This window comes from Anser brachyrhynchus (assembly GCF_964034855.1).
Source record: "Anser brachyrhynchus genome assembly, chromosome: 3".
NCBI classification, from domain to species: domain Eukaryota; kingdom Metazoa; phylum Chordata; class Aves; order Anseriformes; family Anatidae; genus Anser; species Anser brachyrhynchus.
Genome location: NC_137696.1, coordinates 75,817,095 through 75,837,519, shown reverse-complemented (window position 1 = coordinate 75,837,519; position 20,425 = coordinate 75,817,095). Strand labels below are relative to the sequence as shown.

At 40.6% G+C, this 20,425-nt stretch overlaps 1 protein-coding gene across 1 annotated transcript in view; it reads right to left on the bottom strand.

The window, feature by feature from the left end:
• The window catches only part of LAMA4 (laminin subunit alpha 4), a 98,684-nt gene extending 79,813 nt beyond the window's left edge, over window positions 1-18,871 (bottom strand). The window contains exon 1 of the mRNA XM_080586850.1: window positions 18,238-18,871. Coding sequence (XP_080442976.1) covers window positions 18,238-18,438 — 201 coding nt within the window. The 5' untranslated portion in view covers window positions 18,439-18,871. The remainder of the gene's footprint in view (window positions 1-18,237) is intronic.
• Between the last annotated feature and the right edge of the window lie 1,554 nt (window positions 18,872-20,425).

Below are 20,425 nucleotides of genomic sequence, written 5' to 3'. Positions count from 1 at the left end.
CCTCAGTTCATCACAACAGCTTGGAAGGTGCTCATGCTCACTATTTTAATGTACTATTTTAAACCCTGGGTTGCATCAATTTAAACCAGAAATGAGGTATTAACAATCAATGCTATGAGGGAGATGGGAATGGGAGGAAAATTGGATACAGTTGTTTGCTTGGGGTTCAGAAATTTTCTCAGGCATTCTCAATTATTCTGATATATTTTTGCTGCTCCTTGCCCTACTAGTGATAATGGAGTGATCTGTTAGTTGTTCCAGGGCGTGAGCCAACATCATATTTATAAAAAGAAGTGTTAGAGTGTTGAGCTAATTGAGGGATTCAATGGCTGAATGTTCTGGGAGCACAAAATAATTGCATACAAAGCACAAACAGCTCTGGAACAAAATGGAAATATCCTCCCCAAAAAATTGTTATGTAGAAAATTGAGTGAGGAACATATCCATCTAGTGTCTGTTTCTGAATGCTGAAGACAATCAGTAGGCCAAAATGCTAGGTCTGCATTAGCAATTACATCCTTGTAATTATTATGTGCGTATATATATATATATATATTTCTTTTTTTCCCCAAGGGAACAATGTTTATTCCAGTTGAAGCTGAAAAGTCCAATCTAATGTGGATGTTGCTGAGCTCTTGAAAATCTTTTATACCCATAGTGCATTTAATTTTCTCCCCCCCTTGCACCTGGCTTTCATTATTACATTTCTTAAAAACAAGAACCAGCTGCAGTGTTGCAAGTGCTGTGGAGTCTCTAGTCATGCACTGTTGCTTTAGACCCTTCTGATGGTATGGGTGCAAGATGGGACTGAAGACAGAAGGCAGTCTAGATACACAGGGTTATGAGCTTGCTCCCATTTATATTGAAGCAGTTCCACCAATTTGGTTGGTTGCAGCTGCTCTTGATCTGCACCTGAGCAGCCGAGGGCAGTACTAGGTCCCCATTGCTTCCACACTGCCAGCTAGCCACACTGGGGTAGGCGTGCTTGTTGTGACCCTGTCTCTTCTGCCTTGCTTTTCCCAAAAGAGTGCTGTGCTGGTAAATATGCACAGAGTGTTCTCTGCGGTTACGTCTGCCTCAGCCAACTAAAGAAAGGGCAAGGCATAGTTTCAGACAGTGGCTTATGAATATCCGTGCTGACTGCTGGTTCATTTTCTGCCTTGATTTTGCTCTTTGACAGATTGCTTTTTTCCTGACAATGTCCAGGCACAGCTCAGAGCATGGCATCTCTTAGGACATGTTCCCATGAGGCAACATGTCTGGGACTGCTCTTTTCTGGGCAAGCACAGAGAGGGTTTAAGCACGTGGACATGTGCTGTGTTATGCTACTCGACTAGGAGGTCCCCAGACTGCTTTTTATTCAGTAATTCAGATGTAGCTATTGACTCTGCATCAAAGGTAAGAAAACATGTCATGTCTCTTTAGTTAGTACTGGAACTTGTGACTTTCCTGTGACCATATAAAAGCACAAAGGGTCTCTCTTCTGCAGTAAAAGGCTCCTTGGATCCTCACCAGTGTTAATTCCAGAACTTTTTCTTGAGTGCTGGGGTACACAGAGGGAGGTGGGTTCAGGGTTAAATGATCTACGTTAAGCAATTTCAGCCCTTGTTATATTCCTCATACTCATGACTTCGAGTGTTGGACCAGGGGCCTCCTTGCATTTGACCCAGAACAAAACCCGAAGCAAAAGATGGTGCATGCCTCCAGGACCATTGTAAAAGAGGATACAGATGGTTCACTGGGGGCACTGAAGCTGAAGAACAGCACTCAAAGTAGCAGTCACATATTGTCACATCAGCTGCCAAGTCACTGCTAGGTCTAGTGTTGCCTGAGACTTGGTTTTAACCGGCCAGGAGTGTTACTCGTTTTGCTACTAGGGATAGAGTTAAAAGGCATGCTGCTTTCCAGGTCTGAGAAGGATCCTCTGTAGGCTGCATGAATGTTCAGACCTGAAGGCAAGGATAAAACACTGTGGTGTTAGTAGATTTTCACTTTAAAAGTCAATTCAGGGTAGTGAAAGTGAATGCAGCCTGGTCACATTTAAATTGTATAAACTCACAGGCCTGTGATGAAATTAAAATTACCTTAATTAACTAATATCATAGACTTATGAAAATACAATTTCAATCCTTTGTCATAAACACTCGTATTTTATGTACAACAGTGATTTTTTTATTCCATGAGGCAAAAATGCACTTTTTTTTTGTTTCTCACAACCCCTCACATTACTTCTTCATATGTCAAGAGGCTAGACAAATGATTGTAGCATGAGAAGAGAAGAGAAGCTACTTCAACATTATCAAGCTTTGCCCCAGAGCCTAGGGAAAAGAAAAGAGAAAAATGTTACTCCTGTGATATAAGGAGATACAGGCATAGCATCATCTATTGAAACCTGTCAGAATCAGAGATGCGAGTAAATAAAGCACATTTTCATTGCATTGATGAAAAGAATCAGACAAATTGAGCAGAGTGAGGGATTCTTCCATTCTTGACAGCGTCACATCAAGAGGTAATGTTTTTTTCTGGATAGTAGGGTTTAGCTAAACAGAAGTTTAGGATTCAACATAACACTGATTCTGTGAAACTCTGTATCTTCAGCTATACAGGGGTGAATAAATACTCTAAATATCCTTCACCCATTTTAAAATCTGTGGGTCTGTATTTAATAGAGACCAATCTGCTGTAGAAAAAGTACAAAAATACATGGCATTGCCATGGAAACAATATCCATCTGCTCTCTGGGGACATTTCTCAACCCAACCCAAACATGCTTGCTTTTGTTTATTTTATATACCCTTTTTTTTTTTTTTTTATTTAGAATTGGCAGCCACAGTACTGGAGCCTTTTTGAAGATTGTTTGCTTAGGCCAACTTGAGATAAATAGCCTACTGCCCTTCCTAAAAATAAAGACGTTTTCCTGTTTGAATATCTTCTGGTACTTTTATTTCTTTAATTATTTTTTTTGAAATCAGAGAATTACACAAACAGTTCTGAGAAAGTAGTCCTCTACTGTACACTTGATTTGATGCTATTCCAAGTTTCTCTGGTTTCTTCAGAATAGGTAGGACTCTTTTCTAAAGAGATTCCTGGTCTTTGTCACCTACAATAGAATCTTCCTGCTCAGAAATGCTCAATCCCTAGCTAAGCCAAATTTTCAGCATTCAGCAGGTCCCACCTGGCTTGTCTATGTCAGCAATGAAGACAGGCCCAGGCTGATCCTCGGAGGACCTCCTTGCCCCACGTGCATTTCTGTGCTAGTACAGCTGTGGCTGTGTAAGTGTAGGGCCGTCCTGGCCAGAAACCTTCACAGCTGAGCAGCAGGACTGCGTGATTAGGAAGCCCAAACCACAGCAGGCCAGGAGTCAGCAGTTTGGAGATGTCCACATGGGAAGAAGCCAGCTAGACTTCCTTTGTGTGTTTTAATTCCTTTTACATGAAAATGTGTCTAAAGTAGGTCAGCTGCGCCTGTTCGCTCCTGACTGCGAAGGGAGACTTGCAAAGCTAGCTCTGGTGTATAGACGGAATCACCCAAGCAATTCTTTTGCTACATTTGAGTTTGCTTGATTCTGGCCAGTTCAGAGTATGATCTTGGGATGTTTCCCTTCATCAAGGTTGTCTCTCTTCTGATATTTACTATTAGCTTTCAAAGGGAGCTCTGTTATATTACCCTGCCCTGGTGCTACCTTCTCCATTGAATACTTGTGCATTCAAAAATCTGCAAATAAAATATATGCTAACACCTTTGGTAAATCTAGAATTTTTAGGAAGAGCTTTAAAATACCCCCAGACATTTGGTATCTGGGAATTGTTCTTATTGCTGCTAGTAACTCTGTCCCATCTCAACTGGATGGCTTTGGAGAACATTGAACATATTTAAGAAAGAAATCTGTAAGCAATTATTATTAAGAGTTTGTATTGTCATCTGAGATACTCCGTGCTCACTGCAAACAGGGACTTTTGTTCTAAGACATGGCTGTGAGATACAAGATTATCCCATTTTACAGAGAGCAAAACTGATCCCTGGCATCATGTGAAGGCTGTCACATTCATTCCCAGCTCAAGCCTCAATTGAACATTTTGGATGCATCTGGGAAGAAGAATTCTAAATTGTTGTGAGTGACTTGGACAATCTGCGGAGCTTGTGGCTGGCAGCTCCTTGAAGCATGACCCCATTCTAAGAACAGCTTCTGGCTCCCTCCAAAAGGCACACGTCTTACTGCAATAAAAATACTGCTTGGCCAGACTGGGATGTAGGTAAACAAAGGGTTTGACCCCTGGAGATCCTAGCTCTAAACCACTCTGGGTAGGCACAAATTGTACAGCTTATCATGTTTAGAAAGCATTAACTACAAAGCACTCTTTTTTACCTCATACAGATATGAGAGTCTACTTATGGTGTTTCATTCAGCAAGGAAGTACTGAGGGCACCAACATGACTTCTACATCTGCTTCTCAGATCAAAGCATAATTGATGTCCAGTACTTTTAAACGTGGACTTTTAAAAATCCAGACTGCAAATTGCAGGCTGATGGACATTTGACCATTCCTTGTTCCCTGGGAGCAGAATAACAGACATTTCAAATTCCTCAGGTCAAAGACATGTTATTCATGAGTGTAGACACAAAGATTTAGTTCTTCTTCAGTCTGCTGGGAAACTTCATGCAAAAAAAAAGAGCTGCAATAACACTGTGCCCCACTGTCCTGACCTTCCTGCCTTTAGTGACCTGCAGGAGAAATCCCTTTCCATTTGTTGCCAAAAACCAAAATCTGACAGTTGTACTGTATACAATGTGTGCAACTGCAGCTCGGTGTCAACATATGCTACTGGTGAGCAAAGCTCTCAGGATCTCTGGGCTTTTTGTCCTCTTACACAGCTACCATGCACTTTTACGGATCACAGGCAAGGTGCTTAGCCACTGAATGCTATATTTTGGTTCAAGCATTCTGCATGCATAGTTTTTAGGAGTGTCTTGTGGCTGGAGAGGGTTTCAACTCTGTGTGAGTACATGGGGATGGGCAAGGGTTAACTGTTGGGAAAAGGTACAGCTATATTTGCTCTGCAGGATCCTGGTGTTGACTCAGCCATGCTCACTGCTGCCTTGGTCTCAGAGTCACTAGATGGACCTGCAAGGTCACTAGAAAACTTACAGACTGTGCTTGCTGCGTAGGATTAGCAGACAGAAAAGTCTGCATGCATTTCTGTCTTTTACAAATAGACATCTGTGCTGGGCCAATCTGAGGTTGCATTTACCAGATTAATAGGATGTTTATAAGTTAATGCTCTTTTAAATCGTCTACACAGACAATTCTTTAAGTTATTGAGATGGAGCCCTGTTTCTTGCAGGGCATTAATTGCCAAAAACTTTTATCCCCATCTTATGTCTTACCCAGCTGGTATTCTGCCCAACCAAGCAATGTGTGATACTCCAGTGTATCTCAGCTCAGACTTTTCCACTCTTGTGGGTGGGGAATTCACTGGCACTGGCTCACCAGCTCTTGCTTCGTATGTTGGAAACATTTTTTACCAAATATCCCCTACAGCTGAAAATACAGTTAACTAAGTTTTGGGATGAATTTGACTGATACAAAACAGAACTATGCTGTCTTTTTCTGTCCCCAGGAGACAATACGCATTTTACAGGTAAGTAACTCACGGAAGTTATCTGAACAGTGTGTATCATCAGGTAATCTGTCTTTCCCGTTTTGCCTAGTTAACCACAAAAGACTGTCTTGCTGGACTTCATAAGTTGGATATATATATATATCACTGAACCCAGCAACAGATGCTGCCAAACACCTCTGTATGATCAGACTCCTGATTCCTCTTTTCTGAAAGGGCAGGGCAGTCAGTGATAGCTTCATGAAAACAGTACTTTTAATATTATTTGGTACTTTTAACATTATTTATTATTGTCACCGTTCCTCTTCCTCACAACTTTTACACCCTTCTGCTCTGCGCACGAATATTAGACTGTTCACAAGATAACTGACAGTGTGAAATCAAGAAATGCAGAACAAAACTGATAAATTTTCTCCTGTAACAGCTTCTACAGGATAAGCTTGAGAGGATGGTCTCTACCTCTCAGTAGCTGAAAATGGTCGAAGTATCAGATAACTGTATTTAAACTTTTTCATTTTTGTTACTCCTCTAGCCTGCTGAAAGGATCCATCTTTACAACTAAATTTGATGTAACTATGTGTAGGCCATGTACACAATGGATATGATGGAATTGAATCCTATGTGAACTGTGTGACTTGGGGTAAAATTTGTCTAAATTTTCTCTGCTTTATTTTGTTCAGATTTTTGAGGGCAGGACAGAGAAAATATTTCTAGAAGGTATCATTGAGCTCTTTATATAAAAGTATTTGATGACGGTTATAGTATTCTCCTAACCATCATTCATTGTCCTGTGGCTTTTTTACATTCATATCTATATAGCAACAAATCATTTGTTTCTCAATTTCTTCTAGCTCTCAGGTCCCCCAAATTTGGACAGATTTCAATTTGCAAAAGAAGAAAGAATATTCTTATGGATAGAATTGTGTAGCTTCAAGTTTCCTCAAAAGCTTGGTGATTACTTGTAGCTTTGAGGGGTTTGCTGCAGACAGCGTTTTCCAGTAGGTCTGTTTATTTATAGTGAGACATTCATTAAATCCATGGCTCCTTAGTTTATATTTATAGCACACATTCACTCTAGTTTTTATTTATAGGATACCTTTTAGTTCTGTCTGTATTATGTATCTCTCTTGTTGGCAATGAGGCTTGAATGTCACTTAAACAGTCTTACAGTAAATGCCAACCAGATGAAATGGTCTCTCATTGGCCCTTCTTGGGGGAGGCCTCTTTACTTTTCTTGGTCTGTTTCTATTAATGGTACATCAGAACATTACGTTGATGGGTTGTGGATCTCCATTTGGCCCCCATCAGTTCCCACAGCCCTTCTGCTGCTACCTTGTTCTCTGCTGATGTCCTTCTGGTCCGGATTTCCATTCATCCTCTTATTCCTCTTCCCCGCTTGGCATTTCCCTGCACCTGGTTCTAGTCACTCATCCACTTCATGACATGCCCTCCACCTCTAGTCTACTAATACCTTCACAGTGATAGTTTCATTATATTAAGTCTGAAATTAACACAAGGCAAAAATACTGCTTCTCTCCGAACAGTTGAGAAACTTGTCACCTTGTTTTGGTGCATGGACTCCATTGTTCCTAACTATGTTCATAAAGACATTGAGACCCAGGAATACACATTATTCTGCTCATCTCTTGTGTGATCATTCACATCAGTCTTTCTTTCATTTTTTCCATCTGTGAAATGGAACAATGACAACAGTCCTCTTTGGAAAGGGCTTTGTTTTATTCTGATGGAATAACTACATAATAGCTATATTTCAATAATATGAATTATTACTATTTGCACTCATGGTTTCAGGATGTTTTTTAATTCTCTTCCGGGGTGCACCTCATTTGTTGGATCAAGGTAAGCTTTTCTGTTTTTGCACAATATGCACAACTGGTAAATGTATTACAGAGTTTCATGCTTCCTTGAGCTGGTGTCAATCCCAGGATGGTAAAACGAAAGAAAATGGTCTGCAGAACTTCCATTAGCTCTAGTTTTCACAAAATTAAGAACCTCTGTGTACCCAATGTAATCCATGATAGTAAAACAAGTCACTTCTTTTAAGAAAACTGGTCAGAACCACTAGGAACAACAAATATCCCCTCATGGGCAGACAGTTACATGGTGATGACTTGTTTCCAATACCTGCAGAGAATGTAAAGCGGTTGCCAGTACAAAGACTTCCAGTCTTTTTAATCCTTCAATGAAAGAATGTTTTTGGTTTCCAACTAAACAATCATGCTTCAAAATTATTTGCTTACTTAGATGGCACTGCTTGGCATTGTGCCGTCTTTCTTTCCCATTTTTTGTCTCCATCCTTTGCAAGGGATAGACCACACTCTGGTATTTGAGGGCAACTTTTATGAGTGACCTGCAAGGATTTACTGCCAGAGCATACCAGATATACGAAAAGGATTAGTCAAATGGAGTAGGGAGAAAGAGAAATTATTTGTGTTAAAATTTCACAAGAAAAATTGCAATTAACTTTATAGGAGAGCTTTTAAGACATTTAAGGAATTTCTGTATTCTTCACTTCACTGTCTTTGTGCTTGAACCTATAAATCCATATGTAGTGACATTTCAGAGGGATCTTGGTCTTTCTCTGCAGAATGAGGCTCTCAGAAGTTAGTAACCAACCAATTGGCCAAACCCATTGGCCAGACATATTCTATCATTAAACTCAGTGTAAAGAGAGATGGACAGAAATCCTGCTCTACACTGCATGACTTTCTAACGTGTAGACAAAAGCAGACATCTGCTCTGCAATTTTATTTCTTCTCTGTTGACTTTTGCTAAATTTATCTGAGCTTTGAAGCCTTACAATCCTAGAGAATTAAAAACAAACAAGATTGCTCACCAGCTTCCCCTGAGGCCTCCAGGCACTATTTTTAATTTCTATAAGCTTTCATTACCTCTGGTCCACAGTATCAAATTATTCTGAACTAGAAAGGTCACATTCTAACTATTATTATTGGAGAAAATAATTTGGTGTGTGACATCATAGCCTAGCAGTTAATTGCCCCTTTTAATAGGACACTACAGCTGTTAGATAACTTCATGCAAAAACCCAGTCTATTGTATTTGCCATTTCAAAAACCTCATACAAATTAGTTCTTTGAACTTTCAAATTTATTTTGAAAATTAAAAACATTTCTGAGAGGAACCCATTTTTTTGCTTAGTCTCCAAATCAATATTCATGATAGATTTTATAATGAATGCTCTGGTGTAGTACAGCAAATTCCTGCATTATCTTCAATTTCTGACATTGTTACCAATGAAAGAATTTCTTCCAGTGCTCCACTGATGCTGCAAATCAGAAATTAACCAGAAGTTGATGAAGAGTTTTGGGCATAATGCTGGTAATCTTTTTTTATCCACTTATCTTGACAGGTATCTAAATTCTAATTACATTTAACGAGATTACAAAGTAAAGCAATTATGTGAATTACAAAATAAAAAGCTTTCCATTTTATTTAGCTTGCAAATGTAAAAGCAAATTATTTCTTGCTGAAAGCCAAAGTAAAACCCCAACATTGTTGGATATTCTCATATCTTAAATTAAATTCTAACATATGATAGGTTCAATGAAAATTAAGGCCTCACTGGGCAAGTGAATCTAATAATGGGGTTTTTTAGGTAAATTATATGAAATTCTCATTAAAACTGCAGTGGTGTCTTTTTATGAACCTCAGCAATTTGAATCCTCAAACATTAAAAAAAAAAAAAAAGCAGTGACACTAATTTTGAATCCATAATGTTTTTCAGTAAATGAACTGTTCAGCGAATGATGAAAGAAATGGAGCCTTATTTTCTATTACTAGTGTCCTTTCTCTTGTCCCTTTTGCATGGAACTCAGCATCATTCATTTTGTCTGTGTCCTCAAGATGTCCCCACCTGAGAACACAGTGCAAGGGCTGGTCTGCAGACATGCACGCCATATCTGGCCAGTCTGCAGCTGCTAAAGAAAACGTCTAATAAGTGAATTTAGTCTGATTTTCAAGCCAAACAAGAAAGGCTATAAAATCTCCATCATTTATATATATAGAAGAGTTTAGATTTCCTCAAAATTTACAGAAAATAATATGTTTTCTTTAAGGAAGACAGGACAAGTCTCTAACTTAATAACTGACTATTTGAAAACTTTGCTTGCTGGCTTATCCCTGACAATTGGGAATATATATGTGTCACCTGAAGAGTTATCAGCTCATGAGCTTCTAAAGTAGATATTATTTTTGATGATAATAAAGACCAGATTATTGTGCTGACAGAAACTGTCTTCCCAGAGTTTTAGACAAAAAGCTCAGTGATGGCAAAAACTAAAACTAACAAGACTGAAGGCAGTTGCTCTGACTGTAGGTAGCATCCTGTTGGCAGAGGGGATACAGAACAAAAGTTACTTCTATTTCTCCCTGTTTCATTGTGGAGCTTGGAGCTGGAGGGAGAGGCAATATGGGTTGTTGCCCACGGGTAATGCCCAAACCAATAAGCAAAGAAGAGAATAGGGAACAGGCAAAAATCAGAGGGAGATCCTCTCCGTGCCCACTGACACTGTGTTCATGTTCCTTGAGTGGGCTTGTGCATGCCTCTGTTGTAACTGTGACAGAGCAACTGTGACTCCTGAAAAAACAAGCAAAAGCTGAAAGCCAGATGGCTTTATGTAGAGCAACAACATTATCTATTACCTTAACTAAGTAATTGTATTTAACTATTAAAAATTTCCTGTGCTGAAAACGTTTCCAGGCTGTTACCCCTTCCCCAGTCTGAGTGAAAAACAAAATGCCATTCAGCAACATAGATGGGGTTGGATCCAACATAAACATTTCTCAGCTAGGCATTCTCCATAGAAGTGTGTAGTCATTTTTTCCATATACAGTGGGAAAGACAAAGCCTCTGCTTAAAAGGCATTCTTCTTGAAAAAGGGGAAGGGCTAAAATGTTTTAGGTGCCTGCAGGCTGGCTAAGGATGGGAGATTAACACCATCCTCCACTCTAATGTAATTATTACTACAGCTCCTAAGTAAAAATATTGCTGTTACAGATGTTTATTCTTGCAAATAGAAAATCTGCAGCTGGAAATGTTGTTATTTGATTTTCTTCTTTCAAACAAAATGCCTAGTTTATTCAAGGAAAATGATTTGGAAGAAAATAGATAAATAATTTTGCTTTGTTTCCCCATTAACCACTGTCCGCCCTGTCCCCATAAAACACTCACATAAATGTGCTTTATGAGTCCTGCTTTGTTCACGTGAGTCCCCCAGATAAAGGGGACAAAATCAATTGTCAAATGACAGCAGCCCCAGAGAGATTTCCAGATAGGCACAAAATTTTTGAAGGGATAAAATAATAAAAATGGTCCTTAAAACATGTACTACTGCACTTGTACTACTGCAATGTTAAATCTGCTATGGTAAACCTGAGGGAGGTGGTCATGGGTGACTGAAGTGCACAAATCCCTTCTGAGGCATTGTCTGGACCTTCATCACCTGCCCACCTCTCCCAGGAGCACCTCTGCCAGGCACTGGTGCTCCCCAGTTCTTGCCAACACTCAGTGATAGCTTTCCTAGGGCACCCAAGACTGTAGGCATAGTAATATGCCTAATAATAATAGCTGGGGAGGGGGGAAGGTGATGCTGTGTTTTACCCTGCTGGCTTTTTCTTTCTGCCCCCCCCCCCCCCCCCCATATGCTGGGGCAGATGCATCGCAGGGTGGTAACAGGGTTAAAACACAGCCCAGAAATGATCCGGTTTAGATACTGGTTCCCTGTGCATTTTCTTACACCTGACACCAATGGTGAAAGGCTGAATAAATTCATTCTAATTCATTTTTGTTGGGAAGACAGAGTTTAATAATCAGTCAGAGCCTTACAGTCTTAGCAAAAGCGGCTATATTTTACAGATCATATTGCAAGTTGTCCATGCAGGTAGGTTCTTTTTATTCACTAATTATTAAATTGTGTTTCAATTTAGCATTCAGGTGTGCCAGTTCTTCCCATGCTCTCTGGATTACTTATGTCAGAACTTAAGATATAATGTTTTAGTTCTTTTTAGAATCTTGTAAACTCAGAATAGTAATTTCTACAATTTTTTTTTCACTAGCCTCTGTTATTCTTTGGCTCATATTTAGTATCTTAGTGGTTCTTGAATGTAGATTTTTTGTCTGTTTCTTGTTGATTTGTCTTAAAAAAAAAAAAGAATCCTATTATTTTTGAAGTATTTATTTTAAGGAAAAAAACATCTAAAGAATTGCATAATGAATCTAAAGAGGAATGACAAACCAGATCCCATTTACTGCAATTTAGCCAATATCTGCTTGCATTGTCAAGTATACATTGTATGTCTCCTGACTGATAGTTAGGAAAACCTCTCTGAGATCATTTAATGACAAAGAATTAGATTTCAAAAACTGTGGAGCTCTAACAGCTTTGTATACAGTACTATTCAGCAATTGTTGAATCTTGCATTAGGATGCACAACCCAAACATCCCCAGCTCATGTCAGTGTCTGAAAATGAGCTGGGATCAGATCCAAATGTTCAAGAGAACCAATTAAAATATATAACAATCAAATGTGTCTATATTTGGGTGTTCGAAAATCTAAGTCCAGAAGCAAACTGTAAATTACCAGTGGCTGATAATATATTACTCAGAAACTAGACCCGTTTCCTCGCGAACAGTTTTTGAACACTAAGAGCTGCAATTAAAATTGTAGATATTTGTTATCAGATTAAATCAGGACATGTTCTCCTTCAGAAACTAATTATTTTATTGCTTCTTATTCTTGCGCCCCTTGGAAAAACTGGACTTTTAATTCTTTCCTTCCTTCCCATGTCATGAATAAGAGTGGGCATGAAATGCCTTTTATTGGTTTTCACAGCTCTGAAAGAGCTTTGGGGCACTTTGCTGGTACTTGCCCAAAACTTTGTGGGAACTTGCCACAGCAGGGTTTAAATAGCATTGTTCTGGTGGGTGCTTTATGCACCTTCTTGAAATGGAGAACATTTCCCACTATCCATCTACCCTGTCCTTTGGTTCCATTCGCTTGTGCTTCCTATGATTTAAAAGGTTTGGGGTCTGGCGGCTCTCCTCCTAGCAGCTGATTTTCATTAAAGCTTTGATGAGAAACTTAAGCTGGAATCACAAACATCTGCAGTAAAACTTCCTCCCTGCTAATAGACGTTTCTCAGAACATAACCTTGTTGCACCAGAAAAAAAACAGCAGTTAGAAATCCAAAGTGCCCATTATGGGAGTTAACCTAACATAACCCTATGGGTCTGAAATGAATTCATTTAAAGATCTGCTTTTTTAAAGGTAGATGCAGTTCCTATTAGCTCAAAAGAATACAAAGATTTCTGTCAAGCTAAAACCCTTTTTGGCTCAGACCTCAGCTTTAGGTCTTCTGCTGCTTCTTTTAGAACTAGTTTGTTTTGAAGAGATTAATGCCACAAGTAAGGATCAAATTGTGCTTTCTCTAAACAGTCTGCAGGACCTCCTGTTCCAGCCCTTATGGGGGAAGGGGTGAAGGAAATTTGGTGATAGCTTGAGCATTTGTTAACAAGAGGCTAAGACTTTTGATCACTCTGTTTCAGATATTTAATGTAAGCCATTTTAGAGAGGTGAGATTTTCACAGTTCCTGGGCTCATTATTGCTTATTGCTTTAGAAAACCAGAAAGAAAGCACCTCACATATCGTTTCTAGCTTTTGAAAATTTAGATCAGCAACTATGGTAGAAGGCAGGTGGAAAAAAAAAAAAGATTGTTAAACATGTCATTTTATTGTGCAAGCTCCAACAGTTAACTTTATTTATGTCTCTTATGGTAGATAGCTATATCTTCCCTCGACTATGACAATCATTTCCTTTAAAGGACTTCTCTTCTTCTGCCTCTCTGCCCTTCTCCTGAGCCAAAAACACTGATGCTGGAAACAGTTTTCCTCTTCCATCCATCCAACAATATCATGCCTTCCTTCACTACGGGAATTGGCTTCCTGCCTTGTTCCAACTACTTCAGATATTCTTTAGCCTTAAGACTTTAGATTATCTCATTCTTACTCTATTTTTTTTCCTCTCCTTCATCTTCTTGCTTTAGTTTTCCTCCTTTCCCACTAATTGCTTCCCTTCTTTCCACAGAGGAAATTTCAGTTCATCTTTTTATTTTACTTGGCAAATGTCTCCACAGAGTGTTTTCTCTTTCTTCCATTAATCCTTCCTAAACTGATCTCCTATACTGGTCTCTCTTCACTATTTTCTTGAACCTCCTGTAGTCATTTACATCAGAATTAAATGAATCTTCATCTGGATATCACCTTACATTCATTTTACATTAAAGTTAGTGACTACACAATGTGAATCAAAGGGAAACATTTGCCTTGTTCTCCAGTATTTGAAGTCTTGCCCCACTGTTTACTCTCACCTTAGACTTTGTACTCTTCCACTGTTTATGAGCAGCTTTGCTCCTACCGGGGAACAAAATCTGCATCTATATAATTAAAATCATCATGTCAGTGGAATTTGCAAACATAAATGTTGACAGTGGCAGGCTTCAGATCCAAACAGTAATGTATGACCTGCCTTTTATTTTAAAGGCATGTGTTTGACAGTGGGATATAATTGTTCTCAAAAGTTAGCTCTGATTTTCTGTCTTGTCTCTGTGCCTCAACAAAACTAGATGTGTCCCACTGCCCCCTTTCCTTTCCTTTCCTTTCCTTTCCTTTCCTTTCCTTTCCTTTCCTTTCCTTTCCTTCTGTCCTATCCAGGCTAATGTGTGGAACTTGAAAACAAAGATTTCAGATGTTTGCCACTCAATAGTTTGCTTTCATTTGTGGTTGGACTGTCAGTTTGAAATCTTTGTGTTCCACCTCTGATGAAACTTCCTTGTAAATTATTTTAATCTGTCCATATTTGGAAAAATCAATCTTTAACTTAATACCACCAATTGTAGTTGGGTTACACTGGTGAACTGGATCCGGCACTTTGGGCTCACTGCCTCTCATTTTCTCCCCATATACATTAGGACTGCAGCACTCTAACATCTCCCCTGCCTTATTGTGTTCCTAAGCCAAGGAACTTAATCATCCTAAGTAGCACATGGGCAAAGTGAGTACTTGACAGAGTGCTTTGCATCTTGTTCTGCCTCTTGATAGACAATCCAACACAACTGGATAAATTCTTCACTGCTTAATTACCTTTAAAATTAAAATTTACAACTAACCTTTAGTCTGAACACAGTCACTTTCAATTTCCACTTGCTGCATATGATTGCATTTTCATGCATTAGACGAACCAGCCTATCATTAAAAATTTGTTGCTTACACAATTAATTCAAATTTTTTTCTTAATCTTCCTCTGACATAAGCAGGTTGAATTCTAGAATCTCTCAGTTATCTTTAAATTCCTAGCAATTTAATCCTTCTCATGATACTTTTTGGAATAATGTTCATCAATCTATAAGCATTCTTCTTAAAACAGAGGCACAGAGCTAGATACATTATTCCATGATGACAGTTACTAGTATTTATTATGCAGGTAATATTACATTTCATTGGGTGGAATCTAGTCAAGTTAATTTAAACAGTCCTGAAGTAAGAACCGACATAGCCCTTGCAGGTGAAGAGGGTCCTTTGAGGGCTTCCAGAGAAGACCACTAGGAATTATAGGATTTTAAAAAAATGGTGTCTCCATTATCATATGGGAAATTTGGTCTTGTACTTGAATACAATACCTCATTCAAAATGAAAAAGTCTAAGCACAGGTTATGTGCCTAAATTATGTGTACTGGATCCCAGTTACATATTGATTTACAGCCAGGGCACCAAGGTATTGGATGTTGCCTGAGGTCCTACTCAAACTCACAGTCCACTTTGTGATGGGGTACAGTATATTAGCATGGCATTGAAAATGTAGTCAGTCTCTTTTCTGCCATAAAGAGACTTTCATTCAAATCCAAGGCACAGGAAAGCTCCATATTAGCATTAATTCTCAATATTTTAAACCACTTCTCCAACTTCCTCTGAGTTCAAGATTGCCAAAAATGGAAAAGGAAGAGAAGTAGAAGACTAAAAAATATACACTAAAATGCTTGTTTACATTAACTGGGGTTGCATGTTCTTCAGTAGGTTCATAATTATGAACTCTTACCAGAAGTTAAGAAGATCACACCAGTTACAGCTTGCAAACTCCCACCAGTACTATTATAGACCTCACAGATTTCTAAAGATGATATGAAGAGCAGAATAATGTGTGGGTCCAGTTCTGTCCATCACCTGCCCCACATGCTGAAATACCATACTTTTTGTCTGCCGTGGTCTGTGCTCTGCCTTTACAGCAGCACATTTGGCTTTGCGGTTGAGTGGCACCACAGCCCACCATAAAGCTCTGTGTAGTTCTCCAGCTCTGCCTCAGTAACCAGCCCCCTTGTATAACTTGGCACTATTCAACATGACTAACAGCCTCTGTCTGCTTGGGAGAGCTATGGGCCTGAGTCAATATTTAGACGACGGAGCTGAATCAAGCCGTGCTGTGTAAGGGAGTTTATACTGCGGTTCGCTGTGAGCTGTGGGTTAAGAACTTGGGCTTGGAGAAGGCTAATTCAGAACTGCTGTGATAAGCCCTGTTCCCAGGGCTGGGTGAGGGATGGTGGGCTTGAGGAGAGGGAAAGTCTCTGACGGCTGGAGAAAATGCTCCTTCCTGGCAAGAGACTACCAAATTCGTTCTCTGGCCACCACGTCAATCTCTGGGCTTAGGGTAGGTTCCCCAGCTGCCGTTACCAACTCGTAGATTGATGGGTAGGAGGTTCTCACTGCTAGAGAGCCATCAGCCTTGCCCCTAGAGGGAATCCTACTGGGCCTCAGAAGAAGTTGCTGTGGAGGTGGGCCCTGAAATGAAATTATGGGATGCATCTGCAGGTAGCAAGGGACCCTGAGCTCCTTCCTCATGAAACCATAACTTCCTGCAGTCGAGGACCTTGGCATGACTACTGCAGGCAGCAGCATCCATTTGTAACATGGGATCTGAACAGAGTGTAAAAGTTGCCATTGCAGGGGCTGAAATAAACTGCTGAAAGGAACACCAGTTAGTAGGCCTGTAAGATCAGACTGTACAAATGAAACTTTAGGGAAGACTGGGATGGGTGATGGGAACTGTTATTCCTTTATAATGTTCAGTATATTCCACAGCACTTTCCTAAGGTAAAGCCTATTAACATGACTTTTGGGAACAATGTACCACATAATCATATTGAGAAAGGCTATTAATCGCTTATGCCCGTTATCCTGTGGAATCCAGCTACAAAACCCCTTCGGCTCCTAAATCTGGCTTTTCATTCAGGCACTTTCCATTTTGTAAGCAACAGGTGGCAACACAGCCTCCCAGGGGCTGATCCCAGCCTGGTGGAGAAGGGATGTACATCCCACAGCATGGAGCCCGTCCAAGTCCCCGATGGCTCCTGAGAGCCCTTACACCGAGCAGAGCAGAGTTTAGTCTCCAATTTTCTCACACAGGTCATGTTTCTCAGAGAGTCCCTCGCAGGGTGGGCAGGCATTTTGGGAGGCTGTGCAGCTGCTTGGAGGCACAGCAGCGTGGCGATGAGCTCTGGCCAGTGCTGCGGTAACCTCGACCCTCTGAAAGGCTTGTACATTTATTTCCATGGCTATTAGTTCTGGTAATTGGAGTACGGGGGGATGGGAGGGAGGGGGAGATTAGCCTTCTGGTATAAGAGATTGAGATCTTGATATTGTCATACTGACATGTCTGTGCTAATCGCACCTCATTTTTGGATGTTATGCTACAAGAACTACTCCTTCTCTTCCCATGACCTTATGTAACTCAATTTGCCTCCTACTTTGCATCTCCCACGCATGAGACATTACTGTCTCCCCCTCTCAGAGTATGCTGGAGTAATTTATTGTTTTCTAAAGCTTTATTTTTGAATAGTTCATTCCAGATGATAGAATGAGAAGTATCAACCAATCCCCAAATACAGGGACTGCAGGAAAATTTTCCACAGTCAAATTACTTCTCTGATCTCTCTAATTTCATTTGTCACTAATCCCAACCTCATACTTTTTGGAAGGCTTAAAATCTCTGCAGGTGTTTTCTCTGCAGGCAGTTTCCAACACACATTTGATTTATTATCCTTGCTCTCATCACCAGAAAGAACTTCAAATTTCGGAGGTGGATGGCATTCAGAGACAGAAGCACAAAACTCTCGAGTACGGTGTTTGCCCCCAAAAGAGAGACTCTGGAAATTTAAGTGAGTTAAAATCCCATGCAGTACACGGAGCAAGCAGAAAAGTGTTGTGACAATTAACCCTTGTAAAATAGGTCTGTTTGCACAGGCCTGCTTAGTTATGTTGGCAGGAAAGTCAGAGACGTGCTAAGCTGGTCTCACTGCAGAGTACAGCAGCTGTCTGCTTGCAGCAGGCATGGCATGTGTACATTTTGAAGTCCTGAGCTGTATCTCTCTAGTCTCCAAATGCAGTGTCTCAGACCCCCCGCAAAAAAATCTCCGGTATCGCTTTAAGGATCGAATGATTAAGCTAACGTTAACCAGATGGGAACTTCAACACAGACAGATGAAAGCAGGAAAGTGCAGACACCAGAGAGAGAACGCAGTTACTGTACCTCAGCAAAAGGCACCCAGCTTCCAGTAGCTACTGCCTGCTGCTGCCCTCTGATAACAGTGGCTTCGTGCACGCTGACCGCTGAGCTACCTTCAATGTCAAACTGAAAGGCGCCTCCCGCGCTCGAGGCTGTGCTGGAGGAGAAGCATCTCAAAAAGAATAATATTGGAAAAACCAGGGGCCAGGCGGAGATCAAAGCCATTTCCTCCCCTCACATCCAGCAGTGGTCTTCTAGCGTCTTAGTAATTGTTTACCCTCTTCTGCAATCAGCCCCCCTTGGCTTAGTGGTGCCTCAGTTATTTTAACTTTCAGTGTTCAGTTTCCAGATGTGGCACTTCAAGGCAGTCTAACCAGATCCTTATTTAAAAGGGAAAAAAAAATAAAGAAAGGAAGGGAAGAAAAGCGCTTTTGCTGCCTCCCTCTTTCACTCTCTGTGCCTGTGGCTCCTCTTTTTCCCCAGAGGCTCCAGCTCAATAACATACAGATGGGCAGTGCTTAAGCAGAGAGTGTCAAACGGAGATTGTATTCCAGGAAAGCACCGCTGGCTCCCCAGCCACCTTATCTCCCCCTGTCAGGATACAGACTGACGCTGTGCTCAGTGCTCTGGCTTCCTTCACATGTTCACATCGTTCCCTTTTTACCTTTCGTGCCCAGACCCTCCCACTCAAACTTTGCTGTTCAGAAAGTGAGGTCAGCCTTTCCTCCCCCTGCGCCACCCCCACAACCCCGCCTGGGCACCATCGACCCCTCTGCGCCAAGCAGGGGCTTTTGTGACAGCTGTTTTTTTATTTTTATTTTTTAACATCTCCAGTTTATTCAGTGGAACGCAGGAAGGTGCCAAATTTATTAAAAAGCCGCTCGACAAACCTTTTCTTTTGGCTTGGGGGAGGGGAGGCTGTGGGCGGGAGGAGGAGGAGGACGGAGGCAGGCTGGCTGTGCCATGGGCTAATAGGGCGAAGTGGTTGCTCTAACATGCTTCATTGAAATCCTTTTCCTCAAGCCCACCTCTCAGTTTCTCGGCTTGTGAAAAAGAATATCATTCACTGCAATTTTGGAAAACGACTTCATTACTCAGACTCATGAACTTTTATTTACAAAGAGCATCTTGTATTCCTTTTTCAAGAGATGCTTTGTGAGGCCCTGCTAACAAGGCTTGCAGTGTATGAAAGCAAGCTGAATATATTGCCCACAGCTGACCTAATTTTATGACTCCAATCTCAAAAAGACAACGTAAAAATCTTCCTAGGTTTTGGGACAAAGAGAGGATGTAATTATGCTAAAGTGCACCATGCCTGCTAAGGGGTCAACACCACATCCTTTAGAGGTCCTGTTTTAAGGGGTTTGTAACACCACTGTACTAGAGATTGGCTTATCATCCTTCTTTCTAGGAGTGGGTTCCCTCTTTCTCCCTTCCTCTCACTTTTTGTATCTGATTGAAGACATTATGAATCAAGGAAGCTGACAATTGAGATCAAGGATAAAATAAAGTTCTTTGGTTATCTATGAATTTCTACACACCTGTAGGCAAAGAATTGGGCCCATAAATGCTGTACAGGTGTCATAGAGACAACAAAGAAGTTAACCACCAAGAAACTTTCTATATTTCAGAAATGTTGTGGGCAACAAGACAAAGCTGTGCAGCCCAAGGCTGTGAGGGTCAGGACCAAGGTTTGTAGGAGGACACAAAACATGGTCAAGGCGGTTGCAGGTTATTTCATCCTGAGCATATGGGAGACTTCCCTCCGTAGTCTGGACCTGATATAGCAGCAAGTATGCTGCCTCCCAGGATCCTGATGTTGAGATGTTATTGGAGGCTGCCAGGAGTTTTCCATCTCTTCCTTCTAATGGCAGCTCTGGGAATGGCCTGGAGCAGGTCCAAAGGTTCATGGAGAAAAAGACAAAGGAGGCTCCAGGCAGTGACCCTGTGTGGCTCCCCTTAGGCATCCTGCTGTAGGAGCAAGTTCCACATGTAAAGATAACAGTTAAAGCAGGAGAAAGGGAGAATAATACGTCTTGATGGCAAAAAGCAGAATCACCACTAACGTGGTGGCAAAGTAAATTTAAAACTGCCCAGTGAATTGTGCAGCAAATGACTAGAATATGTGATACGGAGGAACTGTTGAGAAAATAACAGTGAACAATAGCTTGGGGAATAGTTATTTAAAGTTCATAAACAGGTGGATGGGAAA